This window comes from Orcinus orca, chromosome 17 (assembly GCF_937001465.1).
Source record: "Orcinus orca chromosome 17, mOrcOrc1.1, whole genome shotgun sequence".
Lineage (NCBI taxonomy): Eukaryota > Metazoa > Chordata > Mammalia > Artiodactyla > Delphinidae > Orcinus > Orcinus orca.
The window spans coordinates 14,816,164-14,829,139 of record NC_064575.1 but is presented as its reverse complement, the minus strand read 5'-3'; the positions used below and the strand labels follow the sequence as shown (position 1 = coordinate 14,829,139).

Genomic DNA, 12,976 nt, shown 5'->3' with positions numbered 1-12,976 from the left:
GTATTGATTTGTTGTTTAATGTCAGTCTTAAGAGACAAGCGTGCAATGTCATAAACATTAATATTTGTGTGCATGTCATATTCGATTAATAGTTGAATTATTGATAAAAGTAAGGGCTTACATCAAGGTTAATATTCACAATGACTTTCCCCATCTTCCGCCAGAGTTCTCTAGAAACAACTACCAAGTCTTTGTGGTGCTTAGCCTCATGTCTCCTATTTCTTTAAAGAAACAGAAAGATAATGTGCAGCTTTTTCCTGTGTGATCTTAAGCTTTTCTTCTATAGCTCATTAAAGCATTAACTAAATATGCATGTTTAACACATCTTCTAGGCAAAAATGGGCTTACCTCGATGTCATCCCTGAAATTTTCTAAGGAGCCGCTCCTTTGTTTCCCAACTCTTCCTCTCTTTCCTTTTTGATCATTTAGGAAAGACTGCTAAAAGTTCTTTCTCTCCTTTTACTGTAAACACCATTTGCCTCTGCACTGAGCAAGAAGCTTACATGGAATTTGTTTTTCTTATTCTTGCTAATCTTGTATAGCGCAAGAATATACAAGATTCTTGTAGAATCTTGGTAGAGAGTCTACCAAGAATCTCTTGGTAGAATTTCTTGGTAGAGCCCTTCATAAATACACAACAAGCTAATCATGAATGCAGTTACTTTCTAAAATTTTTTTATTTTTTGGCCATGTCGCACAGCTTGTGAGATCCCAGTTCCCCAACCAGGGATCGAACCCAGGCCCTCAGCAGTGAAAGTGCGGAGTCCCAACCACTGGACCGCCATGGAATTCTCACAGTCACTTATTTTTAAAAACGCATCTATCTCATCATAGAATAACTTGGGTTAATTTAATAAAAAATTATTCAAGTGTGTTGGCTTTTTATATATAGCTAAACCTTAATCCAACTTAATCCAGTTGTAGTGATATATAAACATTGAAAGACTGTTTCCGGTCAAAGAGAAATACACACATTTGACTCATTCTTGATTTGCAAGGGATATGGGGAGAGAATAGTATCTCTCTACCTCTAGTCGTGATGGTTAATATCGTTCTTAGGCACGCCTCTAATTACTATAGAGAGCCAAGGTATGGAGAGGTTTTCTTCATGCATTTTATTCCATCTTGGAATCTTTTTTAAATGTATATAATTTACCAGCACGTGATCAGGTATTTGATAGTAATTTTCTTTGTGTATTTGATTTGAATGTTCTCTTCTGTCCCCCGTCTCAACGATAAAACTAACAGTCTCCTTTGGATTTCTGTTCTGTTTTTTAAGGAATAAGTCAGCAGCCTGATCCAGGCTTTGCTGGGGCCACCGCACCCCAAAGCCCTCTGATGTCGCCCCGGCTGGCGCACACGCAGAGCCCCATGCTGCAGCAGTCCCAGGCGAACCCAGCCTACCAGGCCTCCTCGGACATGAACGGGTGGGCACAGGGGAGCATGGGCGCAAACAGGTATGCCGCGTGTCTCTGTCTTTTTGATAGAAATGATCACCAGGGAATCTTTCCGTAGCCCACCTGTCTCTCTTCTGGGTTTTTCTTCTTTGCTCAAGCAAGCAATACCAAGTAAACTGCTAAGTAAGCCAGTCTACTTTTCCTAGGGCAGAAGTTACCAGAATTTACCAAACCTTAGCTTAATGTTTGTTCCTTGTGAGTAAAAGGAGCTCCCCTGAGAAGGTAGCACCGCCACCAGTGGATGATAGAAACCGCTGTGGGAGGCAGTGGCCTAGAAGCCACCCTCTATCAGTTTGTTTGAAAGCAAACAGAAGCCTTGTCTGGTACAGACATGACAGTGGGACGTGTCCTTCCAGACCTTCACGGGAATGTGGGGAAAAGGACAGAGCGCGGTGGCCCCCGCAGCTTCGCCAAGGGCTTCCTCCCCCGCTGTTTCTGACCTCACCACCTCCTGGTGTCCCACCCGGATTCTCTCAGCCTAGATTTATTCATTCTGAAGGAAATGCCTGAGAAACCAGTGCTCAAAACTGCCTGCCTGTTTGCCCGAGGGCTCTGACATTTTCATCTTTCACTGTGTTTCTAGCATGTTTTCGCAGCAGTCCCCTCCACACTTCGGACAGCAAGCAAACACCAGCATGTACAATAACAATATGAACATCAATGTATCCATGGCGACCAACACAGGTGGGATGAGCAACATGAACCAGATGACCGGACAGATCAGCATGACCTCAGTGACCTCCGTGCCTACGTCAGGGCTGTCCTCCATGGGTCCCGAGCAGGTAAGCACCCCAAGGAGAAGCCCCCCGTGGGCTTCTGATTGTAACTTCTTGTCTATTTTTGCATTAAATGTGTCTTTCCATGTGCTTAACGTATGCCATCAACTCCCACATTTATTTTGAAGAGTTTTTTTCACCTTACCATCACTTGTGTTGGTGTGATTAACAGAAATACTTGATAATGACGAAATAAACATGAAAGGATCCCTGACTGCTCAAAGATCTTTTAAAATATTTCTTAATTTTCTTGTCTTCTGAACTTTTCTCTTATTTGAGGGATTTGGCGATATATAAAATGAATCTCTTAAAATGGAGTGGTGAAAGGTATTTTTTTAAATAGTTTTATTTTTGGATTTTTAAGAACTGATTTTTTTCTAAACATAAAACCAGATGAAAAGCAAAGGCCAGACTACCTGCCATCCAGTTAGCTTTAAATGATAGTTCACGTGTGCAAGGAGACTGACACAGGGTATCCAAAAACTACTCTCCGTCATCTCTGGGATGTGGATACCATGACTTTTTTTTTTTTTTTTTTTGGTCTGTATATTTTTTTTAATAATTGTTTTGTGTTGAATAATACTGAAATGATTCTGCCATCCCTAAGTACATGCCAGCTTCACTTGGTGGCAAAGAGACTCAAAGCACTTGATGCGTAGGTAGCCAGCCTGGGATTCAGAAATCTATGATGGGTAAAGATATTGGTTAATAATTTTTAAACTGTATTAAAGACCTTATTTTTAAAGGGCACAAAATGCTGGGCACTCTGCCACCTCACTAGTTCAGGCAAAGTGTTAATGGGGCAAGGACCCTGAATCTTATTTCAAATTTGGAGAAATTGAGGCATGGAAAGTCTAAACAAATCAACCGAGTGTCATGGACAGCACCATAAAGTTCCATTAGCCCGTGACTGTGGGAATGGGGAAAGGTCTGCTGAGTCCTGCTGTTGGTAAAGGACAATCTGTGTGAAAATTACTAAATTTTACCAGGCCTCAGTGTATTATTCTGTAAAAAGAAGATTAATAAAAATGCAAAGTGATACATGAGAAAATAAAAGCACTTTGCAACATAAGAAGGCTTTACGCGTGGGTGAAATAATAATTTGCACTTCTCTGGTTGAATTGATTGTACTTCTCTGGTGGCCAAATGCTTATTTGTATAAATTAAACATAAAGAAAAATAGACTTTCATCTTTTCAATGGAGAAAATGTAGTGTAGATGCTGAATTTTCTACCAGAGTGGACCACCGGCAGCTCCTGCCTTGCTTTCTAGGGGAAGTGTAATTTGTAAAAGAAATGTACAGATGCCAAGAATAGTTCACTTAGAAAAGATTCACAAGATCCTGCCTCGTTTGGGGTATTCACACCTGCTCTTGCTAATCAATAACTTGCCTAAAGTAACAGACATCAGGAATCATTGATCTCATTTGCACTCAAAAAAGTGAACACGTTAAGGCATAACAATGTTTCTAATATTACCATCTCTGTTGAGTTTCTCTACAGTATACAAAAAAAAAAATTTAATTGTGAAGGCAGCGAGTGTATTATAAGGATTTATTTTCACGTTCCTTCACACTCCCCCCAGAACGTATGCATGGAAGAATAGATAAGGGAAGTGGCCGTTTTTATGTAGTCCTTTCTCCCCATAATTCTACTCCTAGAACCAAAGAAGCAGGTTAATGGGTGGTTATTTCCCATACGCTTCTGGATGTCTCACTGAATAAAGCCCCTGTGCTGTCCTGCCGCCCTCAGGTTAACGATCCTGCTCTCAGAGGAGGCAGCCTTTTCCCAAGCCAGCTGCCTGGAATGGATATGATTAAGCAGGAGGGAGACGCACCACGGGTAAGAGACAGCAGAGAAGCAAGCCATGAATGCGGTAGTAAAGTGAATGTGACGTTCTGTAGACTAAAATGGGCATAGATGTGTCCGCCTGCAGATTGAAGAGAGTTGTGTAATACTTGTGATATTTTTTAAATGTCTTCTAATTTTATCGGACATACAGTGGTTTTTGTGTGAATAATTTTTTCTCTAAGCTCATTTCAGCTGAGCTGATAGGGGTGTGTGAATTAAGAACACTAATTCTGCCCTGGAGTGAAACTGTTATAGCCAAGCAGAAAATCAAGTAGCAAGGAATTAGTCGTGTGAGGGCAAGCTGATCAGTTTTGCTTTTTCTGAATCATGCTGCCTGCCTTTTCAGAAGGATGGAGAGGAACTAACTTATAGTTGCTCGCTCTCCCGTAATTAAGTCTCAGTTTACTCTGTGTTTTTCTATATTTCATTTTAGTTAGGCCACCATTTGCTTATTACCTTAAACACTTGTTCGAAGAAGAGTGATATTTCCGTGTTCAGCCAGATCTTGAAACAGTAGAACAATCAGTGCTTAGAAGCCACCTGAGTTGGGAGCCTGGCGGCAGGTGTGCCAGAGGGACCGGGAGGGCCCTGAGCGACCTGGCACAGGTGAACCGGGCCCTCTGAAGGTGGGGCAGTTACAGTCCTGAGCAGCAGGTAATTCTCTTCTAAAGCGGAAGTCCTCTCTCAGTGGAGAAAAAGGTAGGGATGATGTGGAATTTCCTACACAACCGTGGATCGTGGATCATTTTGTTAGTATTATTAGCATTCAAGTTCAAAAACCAATAGCATAAATTTGATCCAATTTTAACGACGCAGTGTGCGGCTTGTCTCGTTTGAAGAACCACGGTCACGGTCATGGTGTGGCGCCGAGGCTTTGGGGGGCGGGGTGGGGGGAGTCCCTTGGATGTTTTGCGTACGAACCCACATGTGCACGTCATCTGAACGGTTAACGTACGGCTGTAGTCGGTCTAACAGAAGATGGAGTATAGTGCATTACTGACCAAGGGTCTAGACTCTAAATGCGCCATCGATGGAGGCTGGAAGGCCGCGGGACCTGCCCTGCCCTCCGCTGCGGCCCTGCACACAGGGGCGGCCTGTGCGCAGAAGCAGGGCCTTCAAACCCGGACGGCACCTCCCAGAGGAACGATGGCATCGGCGCCCACTAGGCTCCCACAGGGGACAGCCCGTTCTAACCCAGAAGTGCAGGGAGCTTAGCCTCTGAGCGTGTGGTGTCTCTCTGGGGGGAAGAAGTGCGTGTAGGCGGCCAGGCTCGCATTTCGCTCCACGGATCCCGCGCGCGAGGAGACCGGGCCTCCCTCCCCCCACTGCCGGGTAACCTAGCGCAGCCGGGGGCGGGATGAGGCCCTGGGAAGCACTTCCCCGGGCAGAGCCGGCAGCCCAGCCTTGCGCTGCTGTCTTCCGAGAGCCCCAGAAAGTGAGCGGCCTTAGTATTAGGTCCTTTCTTCTGCCACCACGTTACCTCCAGGAAGGAAAGACTCGCCTTCTGTAAAGCGGAGCACGTGGGTGGCCCACGGTCTGGTGCAGAAACCACCCACCTGTATTGAGCGTTTAGCGCAGGCCTGATTCTCTGCTTAGAGCTTTATTTGGAGCAGCTCACTGAAACCACAGCCCAGCGCATGGCAGATCCACTGTTCGGAGAGTTTACTGACTCGCCCGAGGTCCTGCAGCACAGAAGGTGAACCCCGGCGGGCCGATCCCTGGCTGCTGTCGGCCCTGCACCATATACCACCCACCTCTCCCAAGGCAGCCCAGGGCTCTTGTGAGACTTCTTCAAGGGTTCATGCAGGTAGCGCTGGAAATGCAGGCCAAAAAGGAACATATTACTTCATTCTTTGGGGCCATTCCTTTCTCTCGCTATAGGTCCTAAAGGGAAGGAAAAGATACTTAAACATACTCTGGGACAGGCAGTAAAGACTCAGCTGCATACTTAGTAGAGTCCCCCCTCGGGCAGGGGGATGGGCCTCATCTCAGCATGGAGGAAGCCCCCTGAGTGAGGGGAGGGAACGCACCTTTTGGCCTCTGATGCACCACGGACCGTGCGGGCCCGTGGTAGATATTTAGGCCTCCCCCGCAAGTTTAGACAGGGAGACTGAATCTCTGAAGACTGGGCACTTCACCCCAGGTCACACAGCTAGCAGTGGTGGAATATATCGGAGGCCAAGAGGGGGACCACCCCGAGCAGCAGCACAGGAGGGGCCCAGCCCTGCCAGGTGGGCTCGACTGGTGCAGCACAGGGTGGAGAGATGCAGGCAGGCGGCCAGCGGAACCAGATGTTCACACACGTCGGGGTGCCGGCGGGGGGGCTGAAGAAACCTGAATTGGAAAGATGAGCACTAAGGTCCAACTTTAGGTAAACATAGGGTGTTCTCTCCATCCAAGTGCCTTTCGGATCCGTGGTGAGGAGTCTCTCTGTCACCGTCTAGCCCGGGCCATTTACACGCCTCTCACTTCCTGCTTTTTTCCAGTCCCCCTCTTGAATCTGGCTTCTCCATCTATTGGTTATGCTGAATGTTAAAGCCAGAGAACAGTCTGTCACAGACACGCTGGTGGTTTCCTTTAGACTCTAAAGTTTAGAGAATAATACGTGCAGTGTATCCCTCCTAATTCACGAACAATACCTGGAAATCACTCTGCATTTGTCACCGTGCTCCCGGTGTGCGCACAGGGAGGCTTCCGTCGTGTTCGTCCTGCCTCTGTAACATACCCTGCTGCTGCTGTGAAGCGAAGAGCTGTTCTCAGAACTTTTATTGGTGATCAGGTTCTATTTGAACTAGAAACCACTGTGATCCATTATACATTGAATCGTGTTCCATTTATCCTGGAATGGAGATTAAAATTGGATCTTGCTTTAAGCAGAGCTAGAATATACAACCACGGATTTACCAAAACCTAGAGAAGGGCAGTTATTTTATCTAACCAAAAGATTCTTCCTTTTATAAGGACTTAATCGTACTGTTACTACACATGTATTTCAGTATATTAAAGTTTACTGCTCAGCCACGTGACACGTATAAAGAAAGTACAGTTGTAATTCTATTATCTAGTGTTTTGGAAATTGAACACTAACTCAAATCAGCTTTGAGTTGATGATAATGACGATGACGGTGATGATGACAAAAACCCCAGTTGATTTAGCCTGCAGAAGCTGGGGAGAAGCCTGTGGTTCTCCATGGGAGTGTGGCAGTAAGGGAGAGTCAAGAGGGGACGTTTTTAGGAAGTGGGTTTGTACTGGATGGTGTGAGGAGAGATGAACAAAACAGTGACCCCTTCTGGATTGGACGCTGTCAAAGAGCAGGCAGTCCAGCAGCTGGGTATCTCACAGGTACCTCAGTGATCTCTGTTGCGGAGGCAGGTGCCACACTGGTAAGAGAGCAGCAGTCACTGAGAAGGAGGGATGGGAAATCCGTTGCAGCCTGTGCCTTCGGAGTCGCGTGCAGGATCTGCCGGCTGTGGGAACCACTCTGTGTTCAGTTAGGATCAATGCCATCTGCTCATCTGCATCAAAATCAAGCGTAAAAAATAAAATTAATTAATTAATTTTTAAAAAAATCAAGCGTAACTCATCCGGATGCAGCCCTTGTGATTGGTATTATTTAAACCGGCCACGTGGTCTGATGTCTTTGTGATGGGCCTCATGATGATCTTACAGAAATTCCACGCCATGACACCACCCTCTCTCTGTTTTCCTACAGAAATACTGCTGACGCTGAAGGTAGCTGGTTCCTTCTTTCTTCAGCTGACTGGGCTCACTTGCTCAAGATGCTTACCAGTCTGGAGAGCTGCGTCTATTTGTTTTGACCCAACCGACCTGCCATCCAGTCCCGCCAGAGCAAGATGGGCAGACGGGCCTGGGCCCCGCTCCCCCGGTGGAGTCCCCTCAGCTGCTGCAGGAGGAGCTGCCTCTTGTGTTGATAGACGGTCTGCAGCTCGCGTCCGGACAACTGTCAGTCTGTTCACTGCATTCACCTTAGTGCAACTTAGATCTCTCCTGCAAAGTAAATGTTGACAGGCAGACTTCATACCCGTGTCAGATTGAATGTATCTAAATGTATGTATTTAAGGAAAACACCCATGCTCTTGTTCTGTTCCTGTCTGGTTCCAGACACTGGTTTCTTGCTTTGTTTTCCCTGGCTAACCAGTCCAGCCCAAAAGAGTAAGATTTCTTCTGGGGGGAAGAAAAGAATTTAAAAATATATATATATCAAACAACAGATGTTTTAAGCTAAGCCTTCATTTGGGATAAAAGCAGGGGAGACACCATGGACCGCGCCCTATGTACAGAGAGACACCCAAGAAGTGAAGACCAAGAAATCGTAGTTGTATCTTTGTAGAAAGCTCTCAAGACCATGTTGGAAAGCGTTTCCAGTTACTGAACAGATGAAAAGGAGCCTGTGGGAGGGCTGTTAACAGTAACAAGTACTTTTTCCTCTTTTTTTTTTTTTCTGATTCAAACCAAACTAGTTCACCCAAATCATGACTCAAGAAGAAATAGTTTTCATTTCCAGATTCGCTTAGATCAATCAGACAGCCTGAATCAGCACCTCCTCTTGAATCTGGCCCCGCCTCTTCCCTTCCCCTCTGCCTTCCCCTGTTCTCCCCACTCTCATGTCTTTTTTTTTTTTTTTTTTAAATAAAAGCAACAGAAACCAGGTAAGCCCTATATTGTTTCCTTACGTGTTTTGCCAGCCACTTACCAATTGCTAACTCTTAAATTTCAGAAAAAGGCATTTACTGGCAAGGAGAGGAGCAAAGTTAGGACTTGATACCCATCAGACTTTGGACACCTGCTTTGAAAGCATATTCATTCTCTTCCCCAGCAACACTGGTCCACCAAACAGGAGAAAATAATAGTGTGCTTAAAATTGACAGCAGACATCACGACAGATTTCACCTCCACCATGTGTTTTTTATTTTGTTTTTTAGCAGTGCTGACTAAGCCGAAGTTTTGTAAGGTACATAAAATCCAATTTATATGTAAACAAGCAATAATTTAAGTTGAGAACTTAAGTGTTTTAATTGTATAATTTTTGTGAGGTATACATATTGTGGAATTGACTCCAAAATGAGGTACTTCAGTATTAAAATTAGATATCTTCATAGCAATGTCTCCTAAAGGTGTTTTGTAAAGGCTGTCACGGCCTCGATTAGACCTAATTTGTAGACTTAAGACTTTTTATTTTCTAAACCTTGTGATTCTGCTCACAAGTCACTTATCTAATCTATGTGATATGCAGCCGCTATAGAAACCGATTCTTGATTTTTGTATGTTTATATTCTTTCGTAATGAACCTTAGGAAGACTGCGCGTTACTAAGCAGGCCACTTTTCTGGCTGTTTCTCTTGCCCACTCTGGTGGGGGACAATCTTCTCTTAATTGGCATCAGTTCCAGACAACTGTAATACCAAGAAACTGGTGACCTTTTTTGAGCAATTTCTCCCCAACCCCTAATACACATACTTTCTTACCTAAATTTCAGAATGATGTCTTTTTGATGTCTAAAAAGCAAAGCATTTTATATCTCATTAGCCAGGCTTTTTAGGAACAGAGAGGTTTTTCCTTGAAATTTGAGTCCTTATTTGTGGCAGGGTGAAAAATATACAGACTACCCCTATTTATACGGATGTCTCTCTCTATATGTACAGATTGTGGGAGTATAGAAAGAGATATAGCCCAAGGATGAATGGTAAGCAGTCTGAAAGTGTGGCCCCATACTGAAGAAACTTTCGGAAAATTTGCATTTCGCTACTTTTTTCCACTTGAGGGGGTCTCACTACAGGGAGGTGGCCGAGGGACAGCACTTCTTGGGGCCACCAGTTCACACGTCCCTCTTGAAAGGCTCTGCTTTTCTCAACCGAACCATTGGGTCGCCCAACTGTGACAGAAAAACACGGGCAGATGTTGGCCCTGAACTCCGTGTCCTCACCGGCACCACAAGGCTTATGTCATACACGGTGTAACGTGACCAGTTCCAAGTCGATCTTTAGAAACGCGTGAATTAGAATGACTTTAACTTCACACAGCACAGAAGAGAAATGGAGTTTAAGCTGGATTTGTTTGTTTTGAGTTTTAAGTCCCTTTTCACTAGAACACTGTCCAAAAATACCGGTGTACCTTTTCTTGTTTATTCCTCCGCCCACTGTGTTCTACTGTCGGTCCCCATTCAGACAAATCTGCAAACCTGTGATACTGGTAATTTGGAATAATTCATGATCGTTAACCGTTTTGAAGGAAAAGAGATGATCAGTTCTCCTACGGCTCAGATCAGGTCGTGGATTTACACCTAATTAAGAGAAGAAAAGTCAGTGAAGGAATCCTCTGATCACATTGATCATGATAGAAGCAAAAGCCAAATCAATCCCTCCATGATCACTATTTCTCATGCTGTATACAATAAACTTGTTAGACTGAGTACTTGGTTTTCGTTTAATAGAACAAATAATCAGTGTTTTACTTATATTACTAAATGTGAAAAACACATAATGTGAAAAGTATACATACATACATACATTAACTTGGTTGTGAAACTCATCTACGTGTTCATGTGATGTGGTAAGTTGAAAAAGTGAAGTGAGCTGTTTTCCTGCAATGAATTCGTTGAACTCGAAGATGAAAATGCCCCCTCCCACGTGTATCTCTTACGGCCTGTAACAATTGAAAGCAATGTTTTTGCAGTTTATATAATGCAGTTTTTAATGTGTTTAAAAACGGAGTTCCTATGGGCTTAACACCTGAAATGGGTGGCACAGATCCCCTTGCAGAACCCAAAGATACACAATCAATTTTGAAATGCAACTTAAGCCATTAATTGTTGGTGTGAATTTAAAATTTTCTAGTATTTGTATGGTAGTATGCTGCCTAAGAGCAAAGCATTCTCTGCACAAAAGAAAATTACTGTAGTGGCTTCGATTTTAATTAGAATTTTCTCCCTGGTGTTTCTTTATAGACTAAAACGAAATCTTTTAAGTTTCTTACTACAGGTAAAAGCTATGTGCAAGAACCTCAAAATGCTAAAATCTAGCATAATGCCTTAGATCTGTTTTTAAGTCTTGTATATTCCTACATAGCTGTCCGATGTATTATATTTGTATAGTGAACTGTGTACAATTTTTTGAATAAGTGCATCATCACTTAACCTTTATGTTGTCGAATGGTGATGATGATACATTTCTTCAAACATTTAACTGTCTTTTTTTTTTCTTATGCCATTTGTGGGTTTTATTTGTACAGTTCCTCATGAAGTTGCATCTGAGATGTGTGTATATGAAAAGATTATACAAGGGTAAAATTAAGCAATATATTAACTATGGTTCTTCAGGAGAAAGCTTACAGTGTTTCAGGTTGTGATTTATTTTCAAAATGGAGTTGACTCCAAACATCACTTTGTTCACCTGCATTGATGTTTGTATTTCTAGTGTGAGCAGTTTATGCAAAAGGTAGATATATTCAGAGAAATTTTAAATACATTTATGCAAGTTAATATTGCTTTGCTGATGCTATTTGCTTATTTGATGTTAAATAATGCTATTGTAAATAAAGAATTCTGTTGTTATTGCATCATTTAATAAATTTTAATGCCTTCGGGTTTTACATGGCTTTGGAGATTTTCATGTGTTTATATTGTATCTTCATAATTGCTGTTAAATATAAAATTACCTGACGTGCAATTTAATAATTTCCAACGTTTATACAGTAGTTGACACTGTTCCCAGCCTGTTAACATTTATCCTCTCAATGACCCATTTTCTAGATTTTCAGTTTGAAGCCAAGAGGGGTTTGTCCTGCTTAAGGTTATCTGACAGCTCCATGGCAAATACAGGCCAAATCTAAGTGAGTCCTAAATTATGCTACCACTGCTCATCCCCACTTCTCCAAAAACATGCATGAGAATAATGTGGACTTCTGCCTGGCTTAACAAGGTTATACTTTTTGCATTAGAATAATCATGGTTTTAATAGACTGTTAATAGTTGATAAGCAATGCAAGTATAATACTTAAAACCCAGGTAATAAACTACATGAAATATTATAGTAAATACAATACTATACAATTTTTAAAGTATACCAGAAACAAAATGAGTGATTAGAAAAACCTATGCTACTAATTATATTAGCAAAGTAAAAAAAACATGATTAACTCAGTAGATGCTGTTTGATAAATTTGCATAGGATAAGTTTCAGCCCACATTCATGAGAAAACCTGAAGGAAAAGTAAAACCTCTAGGCAAAGTAAATGTCCCAAAGTTATTTGAAGTTATTGGATACAATCCCACTGTGATACATCTTACTTCATGGTGAGATATTAAAAGAATTAAAATCAGAACAAACTAAGTAGGCCCACTACCCATTCTAAGAATTTAGGCATCACTAGTGGAATAGAAGGGGTAAAACATTTTCAGCCAATTTGACCATCTATAGGGAAAGCCCAGATGAATCTACCAACCAGCTCTTGTAATGAGTAAAAAAGCTCAGTCAGATGGCTGCAACATACAAAAATCAATAACTTCCATTCACACTAATAACCAATTTTTTTCAATCCCCATTTACAATAACCAATAATGATTATAAAGTAGGATTACACCTAACATGAAGTGTGAAAGACGTTTGTGAAGAAACTGCAAAGTTTTACGAAAAGATACAAAAGACCTGGAAAAGGGGAGGCATGACATGAACCTAGAAAAGGAAAGCCCAGTATTATACATCAATTCCTGCCCCAGCATTATTACAATTCCAGTGCAAATCCAAAAAGTAGGATGCATTTGGAAGATAAGATGTACAATAATGGAAATGTCATAGAAAAAAAAGACTTCTAAAAACATTTTATAACATACTGGTGAGTACTATAGAGTACTTACATAGCAATGGCTAAATACATC

General features: G+C 42.4%; 1 protein-coding gene across 18 annotated transcripts in view; it reads left to right on the top strand.

Annotated features, from left to right (window-relative positions):
* The window catches only part of NCOA2 (nuclear receptor coactivator 2), a 272,679-nt gene extending 260,983 nt beyond the window's left edge, over positions 1-11,696 (top strand). For all 18 annotated transcript variants that reach the window (XM_033407126.2, XM_004280587.4, XM_033407121.2 and 15 more), the window contains 4 exons: positions 1,280-1,457; positions 2,041-2,239; positions 3,985-4,074; positions 7,797-11,696. In XM_033407126.2, coding sequence (XP_033263017.1) covers positions 1,280-1,457; positions 2,041-2,239; positions 3,985-4,074; positions 7,797-7,808 — 479 coding nt within the window. In that variant the 3' untranslated portion in view covers positions 7,809-11,696. The remainder of the gene's footprint in view (positions 1-1,279; positions 1,458-2,040; positions 2,240-3,984; positions 4,075-7,796) is intronic.
* Positions 11,697-12,976: the final 1,280 nt, after the last annotated feature.